This window comes from Merops nubicus, unplaced genomic scaffold (assembly GCF_000691845.1).
Source record: "Merops nubicus isolate BGI_N331 unplaced genomic scaffold, ASM69184v1 scaffold36117, whole genome shotgun sequence".
Taxonomy (NCBI): Eukaryota; Metazoa; Chordata; class Aves; order Coraciiformes; family Meropidae; genus Merops; species Merops nubicus.
In genome coordinates this window covers 1-13,034 of record NW_008620231.1, presented here as the reverse complement: position 1 = coordinate 13,034, position 13,034 = coordinate 1, and the positions used below count along the sequence as shown (strand labels likewise).

The window sequence follows — 13,034 nt, the reverse complement described above, 5'->3', positions numbered from 1 at the left end:
TTCACAAGGACTGTGACAGGCGTGAGACGTGGGCCCATGTGCACCTCAAAGTTCAACAAGCCCAAGTGCAAGGTCCTGCACGTGGGTCGAGGCAATCCCCGGCACACAGAGGCTGGGCAATGAGTGAATTCAGAGCAGTCCTGAGGAAGAAGACTTTGGGGTGCTGGCTGATGAGAAGCTCAACATGAGCTAGCCACTTGTGACTGAAGTCCACAAGACCAACTGTACCCTGGGCTGCATCAGAAGCACTGAATCAGAAGCCGCGTGGCCAGCAGGTTGAGGGAAGTGATTCTGTCCCTCTCCTCTGCTCTGGTGAGACCCACCTGGAGTACTGTGTCCAGGTCCATGGTCCCCAGCATAAGAAAGACACAGACCTGTTTGAGCAGCAGGGCCACAAAGATGCTCAGGAGGCTGGAACACCTCCCATGTGAGGACAGGCTGAAAGAGTTTGGTTGTTTAGCCTGCAGAAGAGAATGCTCTGGAGAGACCCTATAGCAGCCTTTCAGTACCTAGAAAGGGGCCTACAGGAAAGATGGGGAGGGACTGTTTCAGGGAGTGCAGTGATAGGATGAGGGATAAAAAGTTTCAAACTGAAAGGGAGTAGACTTAGATTGGGTATCAGGAAGTTCTTCTCTGTAAGGATTGTGACACCCTGGAAGAGTCTAGTGGGAGGTGTCCCTGCCCATGGCAGAGGACTTGGAACTAGATGATCTTTAAGGCCCTCCCAATCCAAACCATTCTGTGATTCTATAATTTAGATATAAATACAGAGGATTAAGATTATATGGCCATTAAATATTTTTTCTAGTATTCAACAATTGTGCCAAAAATACAAAAAGCAGTTCAAAAATAAATTAAAAATATATTTGCAACAAAAGGAATGCCAGACAACTTCTAAAGTACTCTCAATGGATTAAGAGATATTGGAGAAACTGAAAAATTTAGGGAACTGAAATACATTTAAGGTAGAAACTTGAGCTAAGAAACAGAAGAGAAACTGTGGTTATTTTGTTAGGTTGCATATGCCCTCCCTCCCCCAGCAATAAAAACATAAGCAGCTTTCAGCTCATGGTGCTAAAATGAATTATCTAGTGAGTTTACTTTAAAAACCATGAACCAGATAATCCAACATTAACAGGGATTTCCTTCATGTTCATGTAACAAACAGTTAAAACAGAAGTCAAAAGTGATAATTTTGAAGGCAAAAAAGGCTCATCTGCTTTGGCACAAAGAAAACCAGAAATATTTTCAACTTCTGCATAAGGTGCCACTCCTGATGAAAGATCATTAGAATGCACTGCTTTTAATCATGGTTTTGCTCCTAAACATAGGTGGACTAAGTAAAACTTTTAAAAGAAAAAGCAACCCTGAAGCTTAGAAAGCCAGAAGTCCTTAAAGGAAAGACAACGTCTGAAGAATTCTGAAATATTAAAGTGTACTACTCCTTCAAATGTCATCCAGTAAGATTTGAAATGAAATACGTCCATTAAAAACATATAGCATTTTTATCAACTGTGAAGTCTAGTAATTTTTGAACTGTGAGCCCAAGAACTCTGTAGTAGCAGAAAATTGAAATTTATCCTTCTGCATTTTATGCATCTCCTTCACAAATATGAAGTCAGTTAGCAGATCAATGACTACCGAAGCCAGGAAAGTAATTAAAGAAAAAAACATGATGAAGCAAGTCCTTGCAAGAGTCAAAAGACAATGCCAATACATATATATTTGCATTTAGTATACTTTTGAAGTTGAGTAGTTTTCATATTTACCCTGTCATTTGGGACCAGTCTAAGACACAGTTCAAAAGAGCCTAAAGAACTTCAAATGGAGCCCTATTTTCCTCGTTAAAAATATCCAGTATGTACCTGGGCTTCAGTAATCCTCAATCCAAACTTCCGTTTTATATACGTACCTCTCTGCACACAATGTTAGGAATTAAATACAAAACAGAAAGACATGTAACCTGAGACAGTAACAGGCTTAAAGGACATGCTGGTACTGACCTTTGAAGCAACATCTGTCTGAAGTTCCCGCTTTGTGGACTAACCGTTAGATGTTGAGACAGATAGTTACATAACCGTGCTCCCATGTACGAAAAATTTGGAACACATGTGGCCTTCCAAAATAAATTGAAAAAGGAAATTATTCATAAAACTCATGATTAGGCTATCAGGAAACACATTCACAAGTTTTTTTGAAAATGGTGTTTAACAAGTAAATCAGACAATTGAAAAGCAGATGAATAATTACTATTTGTCATGTTAATTTTTCTGCCTCATCACCACTTTACTATACCCATTTCAGCACTTAAAACTTCATTATTACTGTGATTTTGTGTCTTTAGGAAAATAACCACCATTATGCCATGTGTCCTCAGCTCTACTCCAGTTTGGCCTACAACCAAAGCATGTCTGAAAGTTACCTGCAAACTGTTTACAAAAAACAATCAACATGGGACATTAAGCCACTTTTCAAGAACATGCACTCTCTCAAGGAGCAATGAGGATGTGAATGCAAAATTTTTAAAAGCTGCCTTCATCCATTTTAAGAGCTATTTATCCCAGAATCTATTTTTGGCAATAGTGAATAGTCAGGTAAAGAGTACAAAACCATGGCAAGTAAAGATAAACACTTTCTCCTGTACGTGCTCCAGCCATGTGCAGTACAGCAAACTCCGGATTCAGAGTTAACACTCTGTTGCGACAGTTAATAGCTCTTGATGGTTCTTTTCTTGTAAAACACGTCCTGTAACTGTTGAACATTCATATTCCTGTCATCTAAAAACAGGCAGTAGTGAGGAAATCCCACAGCCTAAGGTATAAATATATTTTACTTTAAATCTGATACATTTTTCCACCTCTTGAAATTTTGAACTCATTGGGAATTCAGCCTCCTGTAGGGCTTAATGCAGAACATCCCTTCACTTTGGCAATTCACTTGTTTTAAACTCTTAACAACACTTGAATTTGAGATTATTTCTCAGATATAGCTTCAGAAAAAGAGGTTCTAGTGTAAGTAACTCCAACAGCTCTGCCAAAAAGAAAACAGGGATACTAAATTCACTAAACTTCTATGGTTTTATCATCTTTACACATTCCTTTTACACCTTGATATCTATTGGTGCTATACATGTGCTTGCACACTTCTAGGTGTGAAGGCTGATCGACCAGCACATTACCTTCAGAAATTTTAGCTGCTCTATCAGGAGCAGCTCACTGCATTAACTGCAGAGTAGTCAGGATTCCTAAGCTATGAAGTCAGAATAATTAACTTTTGGAAAACAAGAAAACTGGCACTCCACTCTGTTCAGAGGTATAAATGGATTAGGAAAGAAGAGGGAGAAGTATATAATTAATACAGACAGGCTAAGATACCTGTCACACAAAGGAAGGGAAGACTATTCAGGATTTGGGTTTCCTTCATTTTAGATTTTTTACTTCACAAACCTAGCATTTGTATATCTGCTTAGCTGGGTTTGAGTATCATCACCAAAGCAGATGCTTATAAATACACTTCAGCTATTTTTTGAGACAGGAAGCACAAATACTTGAGTGTCTGCTCAAGACAGAAGAATAATAAGCATTATGAGCACAGAGTAGAATAATAAGCATATCTTACACTCAAACACCATCCTATTCTGATCTACAACAAAACTAAAATCAGATGCTTTTGCATACTAGCACAGCTTTTTTGCAGTGTTTTATTTTTCACAAACTTTCAGACTGATAACACTCAATGCTTCCCAGCTGAGGAAGGAATACCAGCCCTAACACTGTACTTGTTTTTAAACAGGGGGGAGAAGGAAGAGGCCATATTAAAGACTTAAATTAAAAGTCAATGCATTTAAGATATATGAAGTTAAAAATGGGATAAGTTAATCTTTTTTTTTATTGTCATGAAGCTGTAAGGAATATATTCAGCCTTAAAAAAATATATTCCATGTGTCCAAATAAAGGATGAGAAAATGACACTGCCCAATACAGGTAATCTTGAAAGCCTAACTGAACTGTTCCAAATCAAATGTGCACCAGTTCTGTGCAATAATACAAAACGTGAGACTCTACGTCTCTGTGCAATGACCAACCAGTCATGCAACTTCTACATACCCCGGATCAGAATATTCTGCAAGTATCTGCATGTAAAAGGTGAATAAGGGTTTGCATTCTTCAAGGCAGAATTTGAAAGCGACCAACCCAGGAAGGTGAGAGAGAGTGCAATGAACAGCAAGCACTCGTGTGACTTCATTCTCTGCAGCAAGCCCGAAAGACAGTAACAGCAGCTCATTTGCTAAGCAACATGTAAGCTGTTCTTTCCAGTGGCTCCCCCAATTAGTACAGAGTTCAGCTCAAGGTCTCTGTCCTCATTTCTGTGGCCATCAATGGGACTGGACCTAGTTACCATTAGATGAGCTGTCCTTTCCTTCAGTGATGCTGTTCTGAAATAGGTATATCCTAAATTAAGAAGAAAGCCTGCCAATAAAAGAATATTTCCTAAAGGGTGATGGGTATACTAGGTCTAAGGTGTTTTTTTTTTTTTTTTTTTTAAATACCAAGGAATTAAGAATATTGTAGTATTATAAAGAATTTTTTTTGCTGGATAAAACAAAAATTTACAACTCTGACACTGCTTGAGTGCCTTAAATCTCTACTATGTAAATACAGCAATTCAAATATAACCCCTTTAATTAAGCACTGTAATTTCAACTGTAATAGGTTACCCAGAAGACACAAATACACAACAAAAGCAGCAGCGTAAATTGGGGAAACATGAACCATAGAGGTATCCTACACTTGAGCTACCATTTCAATTTTTCGAGTAAAACATTTCTCTGTATGTTTCAGCCTAAAAACAAAAAATTCAAACTGTGAAGATACTATGCAGATGCAATTAGGTAACAAATAACACTGGAATGCTTATCTTGGACACCAGGCAACAGAAGCGTAACATCTGTGTTATGGGACAGAACACACAGCCCACCTGCTGATAGATGAGCTCAACAAGTTCTTTTAAAGCTTCATCTGCAGTGACAGAGCCATTCAGTATTTCAGCAAACTGCTGTATTTCAGTTTCAAAACAACCTGGCTGCTCGGTAAGGTGATTTAGGAAGTCTTGTATATATTCTGTCAAAGTCAGATAGCCATCATCCGTATCTTCAAAGCAAACGTCCTATAGCAGTGAAAGAATACACCAATTATTTAAAAGAAGTGTAAAACAATGTTGTTACACTTACTATCTCCAGAATTAACCATACAGCCTTTTGTCTTGAGTGTGCACACAACATAGTGATATTCATTACACAGTTCAACATTTTCAGAGAGCACACATCTCAGTGCATCAGAAAACTCTCCTAATCCTACTATTTTACAGACTGGGTAACAAGCTCTTACAGAGATTTGGGTCTCCCAGCAAAGCATATTGAAAGACACATTAAAAAGAAAGCAAATGTTTTGTCAAGTTGAGTGCAAGATTAACTAAGACTAATAAATAAATTTATCTGCTAGGAATAATGCTACCAAACTGAGGCTCAACACCTGTTTTTACGCTCACACAAACTGTGCTGCAGAGATATGAACTGTAGAAGGGAAAATAATGTAAAATTTGAAACAAATTATTTTGGGCTTTGTCCTGTTTTGGGGTAGAACAGAGATAACTCTGTTCAATGATTTCATTTTTCAGATGAAGCTTCTTCTAATTAACTGCACTGTCTGAAGTTAACAGCATATTTTCACAGACAGGGTCTGCTACTAACAGTGATAAAGCTCTATGTTTGGAGTTACTACCAGGGAATGGTGTGCAGACCAAGGTCACACTAAATCCTGTGTACGACACAGATGGGGGCCAGAAAGTAAAGGCTGAACCTGCAGGGAGAAGCAGACAAGATAAGTGACCCTAAAACTGACCAATGGGGTATTCCATCCATATACCTCATACTCAGTATAAAAGCTGAAGGATCAGGAGGGTCAAGCTCTTCTCTGTCTCCCTTCCACCTTCTTCCTCCCTTTTGCTGCTTCTTCATTGGCTGCCATCCAAGGAAGACTCCATCTACTCTGCCTTTTGTACCTGAATGCAGTTCCAGAGTCCGGCTCCTGTACCCAGCTGCCATTTTCTGCTGAGTCCAGCCTGGGACTTCTCCCCAGGGCCTGCTCCACAGCATCGGGTTGACAGTGACATATTGCCATCAGGAGAGAGATGGGTTCAATACTGGTTTTGTATATATTTGTATATATTCTATTTTATTATTATTACTACTACTATTAGCAGTAGTATTTTCATTAAAGCTGTGTTACTTTTCTAACTGATAAGCATCTCTCTCTCTCTTATTCCCTTCCTTCCCCTTTTGAGGGGGGGAGAAGGTTAGCAGCGAGGGCCTGTTACAGGTCTGGGGGCAGCCCTGACCCTAAACTGTGACAGGCTTACACAGAATCTACAGTGCTCCAGAATATTCAGAAAGAGGAGAAATTACAGGAGTACAATAAATACAGTGTAGTGTTTCCACACAGAAAGTATAGGCAGGAAAACTGACCTTTTAAGGGCAGCAAAGTTGCATCTCTTGGCAATGGACAAAGCACTACAAGGTATGAAATAAAACTACTTACAGTATTGCATTAGCTTGCAGCTGCTGAAGTTAAAAAATCATAAGTAAACATGCCTGCTTCCTAAAGAAAGGATGATCTAGCACAATACCACTTTAGTGATGGTTATGCTCTCGTTGATCAAACAGAAGGCTGCCTAGTTACACACACTCATTTCTGAATGGACAAAATATCTCAAGTCACTACTGTTTTGGGTGATTACAGTGCTAGTATGTAAGAGGAATAGCAAAAAAAGCAGCATGCTTTTATGATGTCACTAGTAATAACAGTACAACTAATTCGCTTTGTCACGCTGCACAAAAGATTGTGAAAAGCATCTCATACAGACTTCAGAAGTGCAAGCAGGAGCCTGAAGAGGGGCTGCTAAATAAATTACTTAATTAGCTACTCAAGACAGAAGGGTAACATACAGAATATCTGAATTCTCAACTGATCTACTTAACAAGAAAAAGGTAAAATATATCTGATGTAACAAAAAATCAAGCTAAAAATGATCCCACACTTTCTCTTTACTTAGCAGACATAAATACATTGATAAGGTTTACAATTATATACTCCACTCCACCCGCCCTCCTGTAATGAGGGGATGTTGTTTACTGTCTTTAAAATGTCTCAGTCTCTCCTTTACTAGGAGGCAACATGGATCTGTGAAAGATTTTTATCTGGATATGAACTGTGGAGGAAAACAGATAGACATTGCTGAAAATCATATTTGACATTAATTTCATGACCAATGAAGAATGTGTGGGGAAAAAAGCAGATTTCCCAAAATTCTTCAAAGACCCATGTCATAGGAGTAGACAACTTAAGCTAATGGGGGTCACATCAATGTAATAGAAGAAAAAATAGGAAGATTCCCTCTGATGTTTACGTAAGTGGAGTATTTGCCTGGTGAATAATATCAAAGTGACTTAATGCTGCCCATTAGAAATAGAAAAAAAAAAGTTTACAGAAAGGGCGGCACATTGCTACTACTCATAAGGATAGAGCCTTTGACAACCTGATAAGATTTGGGTTTGCCTTCCATTGAGGACTGGAGCAGAGGAATTTCAAAGGTCCTTTCCAGCAAAGTATTTTATGATTCTAATGGTTTGGAGCTTATAAAGCCAAAGCATAATGGCTAACAGGCCTACGTGTAACTTGCTAAATATTCTATTTCTCTAAAGGAAATCAACTTTTACTAGAAAATTTCAAGTACCACAGTAAAAGTTCTGTACAATAAAGTTACTTGTTCCCTAGAACTATGACACCATTGTGCAACAACTGTACCTTAATCCCATACAACTGAACTAGCACCTCTCCAGACAACGTGTTTGAAAACTCTCCAGCCAGGTTGCAAGGAATGCAATTTCTGTAGCTAATAAAAGAAGCTACTCCTGACAGCTATCAGGTTGTTATGAGGTCCTTACTCAGCAGAATGGAAGGTATCCTCCTCTCATACTCACCTGATAAGCATTCAATCTTGAGGGACAATGCCCTTCTTTTGGAAGGGGCCCCAATACCATTTGGTACACCGGTGTCTCAGTATTCATATTCCTCTTCCCATTTTGTAATTAAGAGGCTAAGCACAGAGGCTAAACTCTGTACCACGTTCATTTACCTGTGCTAAATATGCAACTCCAAAGGCAGTCTAGGCTTTAATAACTATGCCAGGGAACAGAACATGTGGGAGAGAAAAATGAATAATTCATTATAAAGTTGTACACTGCCAAATTAGTAACACCCGATACTTTAAAAACCAACTAAATTTAACCCAGTAACTTCTAGACACAAAGCGCCTGCATTTCTCATTGGCAGATGCTAACAGAGAAGACAGCACCATGCACTGTATTCACCACAGTAAAACAAAGCAAGTCCCTCAATTATTTTTAAACAGCAGTTGGCTAGCAGGAGACTGCAAGCGTACAAGTTCATGACAAATTTCTGATTCAAAGCCATGCAACTCAACTAGAAATTTTCCATTTATTTCAATGATTTCTCAGTCAAGCCAACACTGCCTAATCCCTCTGCTTTGTTTCATAGCTACAGGATGGGATCCTGGATTATTCACAACAAAAGAGTCACCAATTTAAAGATTATGGATTTGCCACTCTTCTACCAAGAGTCAGCTCATGAGTTTAAAGATATACCAATGAAAAGGTTAAACAGGTACTAGAACTCCTCAGATTTACATAAAGACAAAAAACCAGAAGGTATGTAGAAAATATCCATGAGACATCTGCTCTGGGACTCTGTTTCTGTTCACATGCCAATAATCACTTTCCTATACCTGATGAGTATACAGAACATTTACATTTAGGAACTCAGACACTAATAATTCATCATTGATATGATTTCTCTTCAGACTTCTGAAAAACAAAGACTTTTTTTCCTCCTTTCAGATTACATGTGCTCAACAAGTTCTTAATAAGGTTATTGCAAGCTTAGGCTCAAAAACTGCTGTATACATACAAAATCACCTATCCATGCTGTATGAGGTTCAGTGGTACACTCATGCTTGGCTAAATTCACAAAACCAACACCGAGGCTACTTAGTGTCCTTTGGGAAATTAACTAAAAAAAAAAAAAAAAAAAAAAAGGAAAAGGGAGTGTGGGGGTGGTGTGGGGGTGGAGGATTCTGCCAAAGAAAATACAAACCTCACTCCTAAAGCTATGAAGTGAGAACATCATTATGCCACTCTCATGGAGTGACAGCTGTATCATTACCATATACCCATGCCAGAGAGCAAGTCTGACATTTCCTGCTGGCAATCCAAAACTAAATCTAGTCACCAGTTTTGCTGCAGACATCCACAGCTTCCAATGGGATGGACAGCTGTATGCAAACAGAGAATTCCACAGAGGCCTTCGTTCCTTCTGGTAAAGTCCTACCATGCCTTGTATACTGTACCCCTTAAACTACCTTCACAGGTAACTGATGAGTTTGAGTATCAGAACTAATCGAAAACTAATTAATCTAGTAAACAAATGTCATATGGACACAGAGTAATTATGATTAATGTACAATCAAACAAGAAATGAACACTTCTAAAACAATAAATGCTTAATAGCAAAACCACTGTGTGCTTCAAAAGAGAAATGTCAGCTTTCAGATACAAAATTACAAAACATTATAAACGTAGGCTACGAGGTATTAAGTCATGAAACAAGTTTCTCAAAACTTTGTTCTGACTCAAGTTTTAAAACTCACGGTCAAAACCTCTGTAACACTAAAATATGCTAAATATCTTGGTTTTACTGCAAGTTAGCCTAGTTTATTAAAACAATTCAGTTATTAAAATAAAAAGAATCCCAAACTTTGAGACAGCAAAAGATGAAATCCTGCAACAGGGCTATTCTACACCTGCTGTATTTATCAGATTAAGGTCCTTGCAACATACCCCCAAATAAATGTTCTAGGTTTTGCTAGTGTTTAAAGAGGTATTTTTATTAATAGGTGAGTCACATTCATAGCCTATTCCTACAACATAGCAGCAAGAAACTCTCCCAGGCTTGTGTGTGTTTGCAAAACAGCTGAACAGCAACACTGCTAGCCTCAACATTTTGTAATTTTAAGTATGCATTATGTATACCATTCCAAATGGTGGGTTTTTTTTGGTCTTGAAACTGAAATCCTGTATCTATAGAAAACATGTAATACGTTCTGGGGCAAAGTAGTTACTTTTCCTCTAGATTATCCATCGACTGAAGCATGTTTGTGCTGACATTTTAACTGTTGTATACTGGCTATAGGCTTATTTTATTCAGGACAGTAATTCAATTCAGCAAGCTGGTAAAGCTGGTAACTTTAAGGTAATGTCAATTCTACTGGTGAGAAAGACTTCAAAACCACAAACCACTGTATTTAGCATTCAAATAAGGTATTTTTCTATAAGTTATTTGAAATCTATTTGTTTCAGTATAATTGTTTTTTATCACTTGATTGCATTTGTATAAGTCATAGTTCCCACCTGTTTATATACAGTACAAGAGTTTGGCTGCTTTCATAACAAAAGGATATTTCAAAAATTCACATAGATCTCCCCTGGAGTACCATTACTGAAGCAGTGACATGGAAAACAATGGAGTGGAAAACAAGTACCACCAACTTTTTATCACATGATGCATCTACAATATTGAACTGACATCCCCCTTAGTCTGGCTGGAAAACATATTTCTTAATAGGTATGTGGGTAGGTTACTGCTGGAAATGACCCTAACACCACTTTTTTTGCCCTCTGGTGACAGAATACCACTGAAGAAATTAAAAGACACACGATGGCACACTGAGATAGGCAGTTACAGCCATTCACACCCACAAGACAGTAGATTTGGGAAGGGTAAAGCCTGTGATCAGTAGAGTTAAAGTTTAAGCTTTCTCCCCAACTTGCTTCAAAAACCTGTGAAATCTGCATAAAAGTGCAGCTAAGCCTTTAATTCTAAATTGCAGTGTAGATGTTACTACAACTGAGGCAGTTGCCAGAAGGACAGCTTACTCTGATGTTGAGTGTAGTCAACAAGGAATGCAACAAGCTTCAGCAAAATGTCCCACGCTAAAGGCTCTCTCATAGACAGGAATAGTCACTCATTATCACTTAACGTTCTGACCGTGACTCTGGAGGTTATCATCAGAAGTTTCTGAATCTCTTCAGCAAATGCAGCATTCCAGTTATCTCACAGGAGATTGCAAGAAAATATTTTTAATTTGGATATAAGCAAACTAGCATAGACTAAGAAGAGAATATAAACACTCACTGCACACATCTGATTGATGTTCTGGTTGTATCCTGGTGGATAAAACTCAGGTGCTTTAATAGACAACTTTGATTTTACCACAGGAGCCACAACTATCTGGGGTTCAGCCATTTCTGGTGCAGAATCAGGAACTGAAACTTCATCTTCTGATCCAGATGGAATTCCCGTCTGTTGCAGGTGTTCTGAAAAGATTTTATTAACAACTTTTCTTAAATATTACTAAACTAGTATGCATTCCCAGAGAGTACACAATATTTTTTACTTCAAATATGCTAATACAATAAACATGATTTCATGCTTACTTTAAAGTGATTTTTACTGTTTTTCTTAAATATCAGTAACTTCCTCCCTTTAGCAAACTCCAGGTGTCTTCTACATGATAGAAACTAAACATAATACTTATGTGAAGACAACTTTATTGGTGCTGGCTGAGCTAATTATTCCACAGCAGCCCTCATGGTGCTTTTGTGTTGGGAGTCAGAAGGGTAACAACCGTGTTGCAACTACGGCTGAGCAGCATTCACACAGCACCAAGGCTCTTTCTAGCACTCCCCTTGCCAGTGAGATGTGGGGGCAGGAGCCTGGGGGGAACACAACCAGGACAGATGACCTAAAATGCCCAGAAGCACATTCCATACTATATGATGTGGGCTCAACTATCAAGATAGTAAAAGGAACAAAGGAGGGATAGACAACACTACTCCTTGGTCCTCCCCAGCAACTGCTACATGTTTTGGAGCCCTGCTTCCCAGGAAGGGGTTAGACATAACCTGTTGATGGGAAGTACAGAATATTTTTTTTTCCCCTTTGCTTCCAAGGCCACCATTGCTCGCCTTTGCTTTTCCCATTAAACTATCTTTGTTTACCCACAAGGGTTTTGTCTCCATTTTATTTTCCTTTCCCCTTTTGCTCTGCAGAGGAGAGACAGGAAAGGGGGAGGGTGATAAGAGTGACTTAGTGAGTACCTGGTGCTCAGCCAGGGTCAACCCACCACAGTGAACAAAAAGAGTGCAGAGGAAAGAAAAAAAAAACGCTTTCTCCTCTTCTCTCCCAGGAAAACATGTTTTCTAAAAGAGCTAAGCTGAGAAACTAGGAAAGATGCTTATGGTATGCTTGCTTGTCTTGTGAGTTTTCCACAGATTTCAGATGCAAGACTTTTAAGTCAATAAATGGAAGATATCAATTTTTAACAACACTAAGTTTTAACATATCCTCAAAGACAGTAATCATTGCTCTTGTACACCATTTGCAAAAAAAATCCAATGAGATGCTTTTAAAACCACATTTCCCATGTTTTCCACATGTATCTTTATAGATTAGCTCCAAAGTTTAATGAAAACAGAACTTGATACCTTACCCGAAAAGCTAACCAACAAACAATGCTTTGTATTACTGTTGGGTTGGGTTTATTTTTTGGCAAACACTTAGGCTGGAGTTCTTCAGTAAGGGGAAGGCTGAGACCATCTGCGGTCAGATTATCAGACGGATAAAACACATATCCTGACTCGAGGAGACAGAAAACAAGGAACGGAGAGAGAAGAGTTGCGAGCAGCTGCGATACAACAACGCACCTTCGCCCAGGCATGGGCCTATAACCCAGGAACACGATCGCTCTTCGGAGGAGGGGCGCCGGTGCCCCTGCGCCGCTCACCCCCGGGCGGTGCCGAGAGCGACCGGACAGATGCTCGGGGTGCGCAGAGCGCCGCT

The 13,034-nt window shown here is 38.9% G+C and overlaps 1 protein-coding gene across 1 annotated transcript; it reads right to left on the bottom strand.

Moving 5' to 3' along the window:
* Positions 1-2,003: 2,003 nt before the first annotated feature.
* LOC103776544 (polyadenylate-binding protein-interacting protein 1-like) lies at positions 2,004-11,509 on the bottom strand (the record flags this gene model as incomplete). The annotated part of the gene is made up of 3 exons (XM_008944055.1): positions 2,004-2,116; positions 4,978-5,150; positions 11,333-11,509. Coding segments are annotated over 3 exons (463 nt in total), but the record flags the coding sequence as incomplete, so codon positions are not given.
* Positions 11,510-13,034: the final 1,525 nt, after the last annotated feature.